General features: G+C 53.8%; 1 protein-coding gene across 1 annotated transcript; it reads left to right on the top strand.

Annotated features, from left to right (window-relative positions):
* Positions 1 to 1251: 1251 nt before the first annotated feature.
* On the top strand, positions 1252 to 4483 carry FNDC4 (fibronectin type III domain containing 4). The gene is made up of 7 exons (XM_020886270.2): positions 1252 to 1696; positions 1878 to 2022; positions 2109 to 2224; positions 2472 to 2676; positions 3151 to 3240; positions 3567 to 3691; positions 3870 to 4483. Exons 2-7 carry the CDS (start codon positions 1902 to 1904, stop codon positions 3903 to 3905), a joined length of 693 nt encoding a protein of 230 aa, XP_020741929.1. The 5' UTR covers positions 1252 to 1696; positions 1878 to 1901; the 3' UTR covers positions 3906 to 4483.
* Positions 4484 to 5233: the final 750 nt, after the last annotated feature.

A 5233-nucleotide genomic window follows, 5' to 3' on the forward strand; every position in this document is an offset into this window, starting at 1 on the left:
CACCAAAGAATTGATGCTTTTGAACTGTGGTATTGGAGAAGACTCTTGAGAGTTCCTTGGACTTTGAGGAGATCCAACCAGTCCATCCTAAAGGAAATCAGGCCTGAATATTCATTGAAAAACTGTTGAAGCTGAAACTCCAATATTTTGGCCACCAGATGCAAAGAACTGACTCATTGGAAAAGACCCTGCTACTGGGAAAGATTGAAGGCACTGGAGAAGGGGATGACAGAGGATGAGATGGGTGGATGGCATCACCGGCTAGACAGACAGGAGTTTCAGCAAACTCCAGGAGTTGGTGATGGACAGGGAAGCCTGGCGTGCTGCAGTCCATGGGGTTGAAAAGGGTAGGATACGACTCAGCAATTGAACTGAACTGATAATTCAATTTTTAAAAAAGGTGATATTGACACGCTCATTTTTAAGTTGATGAAACTGAAGCTCAGAGAGGTTAAGTTAGTTGCTAAAGATTACACAGCTGAGAGAACTCGGACTCACACCCAGGTTTTCACTCCAGGCCTCATGCTCAACCAAATCATGAAATAACTTAAGGATTTACATGTTTATTGAATAAATGAAGTAACTAACAAACTGGTGCAAATTAAGAATAATCTCTCTTCACACAGTGTTATGAGATTTTTAAAGATCGTTCCCCAATATTGTGTCATTCGGTCCTCACAGCAGCCCTGTGAGGTTTTGCATGCTCTGATTTACAGGTGGGAAACCTGAAACTTAGATTAACCTATTTGCCTAAGGCCACACAGTAAGTCACAGAGCTGAGACAGGTCGTCACTCTTTAAATTTCCCCTATAAACCCAGAACCCTTAATAATCGCTGTATCTCCAGCTATTAACATGCCAGACACACAGAGAAAGCTCTATAAATATTTGCCTAATAAGTGGAAGAATGAATGAGAGAAGGAAGGGAATGAATATCAGATCATGAATGGGGAACAGAGTTAAAAGCTGACGCAGTCTACAAGTAGGAGACTGTCAAAATAATTATTATCTCCATGACTCTGTCCCCTCGCGCACCGGAGGTGGAATTCCTCTTCCCAACTTGGCTAATTCCATCTGGGGAGGAGGGGCCTCCCAGATCCCGAGACCCTCGCACCTGCGCCTCTCCGGACGTCCCCTCCCCCCACCCCCCCTGCGGGGGCTCAGCAGACAGGAGCCGGGATCAGGAGGGATGGGGGGCCCTGGAGGCCGCCAATGAGAGGGTCGTGGGAGGAGCCCCGAAAGAACCGGGTTGGGGGGGCGGTGATGACGGCGGCGAGAACCCCAGCGGGGCGGGGCGGGCCCGCACGTCCCGGCCGGGCTGCGGCTGAGCGACCGAGGCCAGCTCTGCAGAAGGCGGCGGCTGGCGCGCCGGGACGGTCACATCGCGCTGCAGGGACCGGCGGGGGCAGCCGCACTGCCTCGCGCCCCAGGGACCCAGGCCAGCCGCCGGGCCGCGCGGGCACCGCCCCCTGCTCCTGGACGGACTGCGCGGCCGGTCCGAGCTCTGGGGGCTCCGGGGCCCCGCGGCCCGCACCCGCTACGCCTCCACTCTCTGCCCGCAGCTCGGTCCCGCGCTGCCCGCCTGGCCGGGCCCGCGCCGGGATGGGGTAGGGACAGCGCCACGGAGTCGGCGATGGGCCGCCCCCTGGGCACCGAGCAGCCCCCCGAGGCCTGACCCACCGCGAGGACCGGTGGAGGTGGGTGTGGGCAGAGCAGAGGCGCGAACTGAGGGCGCGGGGTGCTGCGGGGGTGGGCAAGGCAAGGGGAAAGGGGGGTTCTGGGGCTGCTGTGAGCTGTGGGAAGCAGAGAGAGCGGCTGCCTGCTTGTGCTTTCTGGCAAGTCCTTGACCCCCCCTTCCCCAACTCCTGCCACCTCCAGGAGCCCCGCCTGGATGTCAAACGGATGCCCCGGTGCCTCCCAGCGGACTCGGTGGGGACCATGGCTTCGCTAATGCCCCTCTCCCCATATCTAAGCCCCACAGTCCTTCTGCTGGTCAGTTGTGACCTGGGCTTTGTGCGAGCAGGTGAGTAAAAGGGGAGCGGGTGAAGAGTCACCAGAGCTAGTCTGGGGGTGAACCCTGGTAACCTGTTCACACACTGGCCCCCGCAGACCGGCCTCCGTCTCCTGTGAATGTGACAGTCACTCACCTCAGAGCCAACTCGGCCACTGTGTCCTGGGACGTCCCAGAAGGCAACATCGTCATTGGCTACTCCATTTCCCAGCAAGTATGAATCACCCTTCTGCTGCCCCAACCTGTGTCCTTGGATCTCTGAACATTCCCTCTGGTAGCCGCCCCCCACCCCCACCAGCTCCCTTCCCTGCCCTGGGAGACAGGGAGCTGGGGTTCCCTGGCTCAAGCTACCCTTTCCACCCCAGTCCTCCGGCGTGCTTGGGTGTTCAAGAATCCTGGGCTAAGCCTTGTGGCCTAGGACCAGGGTGAGGCTGTCTTCCTCTCTCATCATCTCCCTGCAGCGACAGAATGGCCCTGGGCAACGTGTGATCCGAGAGGTGAACACCACGACTCGGGCCTGTGCTCTCTGGGGCCTGGCTGAAGACAGTGACTACACAGTGCAGGTCAGGAGCATTGGCCTCCGGGGAGAAAGCCCCCCAGGGCCGCGGGTGCACTTCCGAACTCTCAAGGGGTCTGACCGGCTACCCTCCAACAGCTCAAGCCCAGGTGAGAGTCTCGATTATTCCTCAACCCCTAAAGCTTTGGATTTTCTGTTTACCTGGTCTTTGGCCTCCTGTTTACTTCCTGAAAGCAAGCAGCAGTCTAGCTTAGATGAGTAGAAGGATGATATAATTCATTGTACTGCCAGGAAAGGAAGGAAAGCAGGTTGGCAGGAGACTGAGTATAGACAGGCTGGTAAGGAATTGTTTGGGGGGAAGGGCTTTAAAGCTTTCTTTTACCCAGCCTCAGTTCATAGCAGCTGCAGCCTGCATGAGTGGGCACCTGACCTGCAGCCCTCCTGCTGTTTGGTCTCTAACCACCTGTCCACCAATAGCTTCCCAGAGAGGGGCTACCAGCAACAGTGCTGAGACAGGTCTACACTGGCTTTAGTCCCCAGCATCTCCATCCTGAACTGTCTGCACAGGCATAGCTCTCTAGTTGCTCCCCAGAACCTGGGGTCTGTCTTCTTTTCCTTCTCAGGTGACATCACAGTGGAGGGTCTGGATGGAGAGCGACCACTGCAGACGGGGGAGGTGGTCATCATTGTGGTGGTGTTGCTCATGTGGGCTGGTGAGTAAGCAGCTGGACAGGGGACCGTGGATTGAGTAGTGCTGAGTGAAGGTAGGAGTTGGTGAAGGTTGTCGGGAGAAAACAGGGTGAGAGCAATGGTGTGGGGAGATGTTCAGTTGTAGGAGATAAGCAGGAAAAGTTTGAAGAAAGGGAAAGGAGGCTGTTGGGAGCCCAGAGAGGATGATGAAGAATGTAATGTGCATGGGAAACAGGAATTCAAAGAGTTGCTTCTTTGATTTTCTAGAGACAGCGGGTATCTCACTGCCCTTCAGGGCTATGAGTGGGGAGGTCAGGATCAAGGCTCAGATTGTATGATTGTGTTTCAGCTGTAATCGGGCTATTCTGCCGTCAGTATGACATCATCAAGGACAATGACTCCAACAACAACCCCAAGGAGAAGGGGAAGGGACCGGAACAGAGTCCTCAGGGAAGGCCAGTGGGGACAAGACAGGTAATGTGGGGCCAGTGAGGGCAGGAAGGTGTGTAGGGGGGCACGGCTTGTGTCTAGAAGCATCAAGGGAAAGGGAGAAGGGTCACAGAGGGGCAGGAGAAGAGGGAGAATGGAAATTTGGGATGGAGGAAACTATCACTTTCCTGAAATTAGAGACACAGGCCATCTTCTTTCACAGAAAAAGTCACCATCCATCAATACTATTGACGTATGAGTGAAGAAGCAGAACCAGAAGACGGATGCCCTAATAATCTGGGGCTGGGGCTGGGGTCAGGGAGAGCCCAAGATGGTGATCTGCCCAAGACTGAAGGATCCCACAGTCTCCCAAAGGGTAATGGCACTCCCACAATCTCAGGCCTGGTATCCATCCTCTTTCCACTGTGAGCAGGGCCAGAAGGTAGGTCTGTTAGGCTCTGAGCCCCTGGACCTGGGGAGTGGATATCAGATGGGATATATCCTTCCACCCCCCAGGTCCAGAAGAGGGTCACTTGTTCAACCCTATCCCATTAGGTCCCAAATGGGGCCCCCATTTCACCTGCATCAGGACCCTTGGCATCCCCCGCTGCCCCCACATCTTGCCTCCGGGTCTCAGAGAGCAGTATTTCTGTGGGTACTCCCCCTCCCCCAGAAAATAAAAGGAACTGTCTGGGTCTGGAGGCAGACGCTGCACTGCACTACTCCAACGTCTTCCATGGAGCCTCAGGTGCTCCCCCTCTCACAGGCAGCCCCTCCAGCTGCTGGTGGTCTCACCCCTTGGACATTTTTCCAATAAAGGTTCTTGGACAAACTGCAGCTGACTGTATGCAATACTGTCTAGTATGCTGAAGACACTTCTCCACTGCCTCTCCCCTGACCACAAGGGCCTCTCACACCACCACTACCAACTTGACAGGAGCAGACTCTTATTTGAAGGTGTTTGCTTTGATTCTTCATCTAGAATGGGTGGAGAGGGGCCAGAAAGGAGCATAGAAAACTAGGGCCCTTGATTCTTTTGTTCGGTAAAAAGGAGGAGCAGGGGGAAAAAATGGAGGATATAAATTCTTTGTGCACCAGTGGAAAATAAAGTTATGTTACATGAGAGGGCCAGGAGCCTTTTTATCTTCACTGCCCACATTGGCAGCCCAACTTTTCATCATTTATTCCACTGACTTCATCAACCCTGAGCTAGTGATCAGTAAAGGATTGAACATGGTTTTGGAACAAATGAAAGATTAATGGATCCCTCGGGGGAGGGGGGCAAGTGTTCCTCTCCTGTGCATTTCTGTGCCTATTCTTCCCTGTCCTTGCTTTCCCTTTTGTCTGTATGTATGTATCTCTGTTCATTCAGTCAAAGCCAATAATAATTATAAAGAATAAATGAGTTTACATTTACTTTCTGCCATTATATCCAGAGGAGCATTCTAGAAATAAAACTAGGGTTGGGACTTGCCTGTCAAAAGAATTATAATTTGGCCTCTGGGGCCTACTTGTTTCCTGTGAAAATAGGGACTGTCCTCCGCTTTTCCCCAAGTTCCAAGGGGAGGTTGATGCCAGTGAAAGAAA

The sequence above is a fragment of the Odocoileus virginianus genome, chromosome 2 (genome assembly GCF_023699985.2).
Source record: "Odocoileus virginianus isolate 20LAN1187 ecotype Illinois chromosome 2, Ovbor_1.2, whole genome shotgun sequence".
In the NCBI taxonomy this organism is placed as follows: Eukaryota; Metazoa; Chordata; class Mammalia; order Artiodactyla; family Cervidae; genus Odocoileus; species Odocoileus virginianus.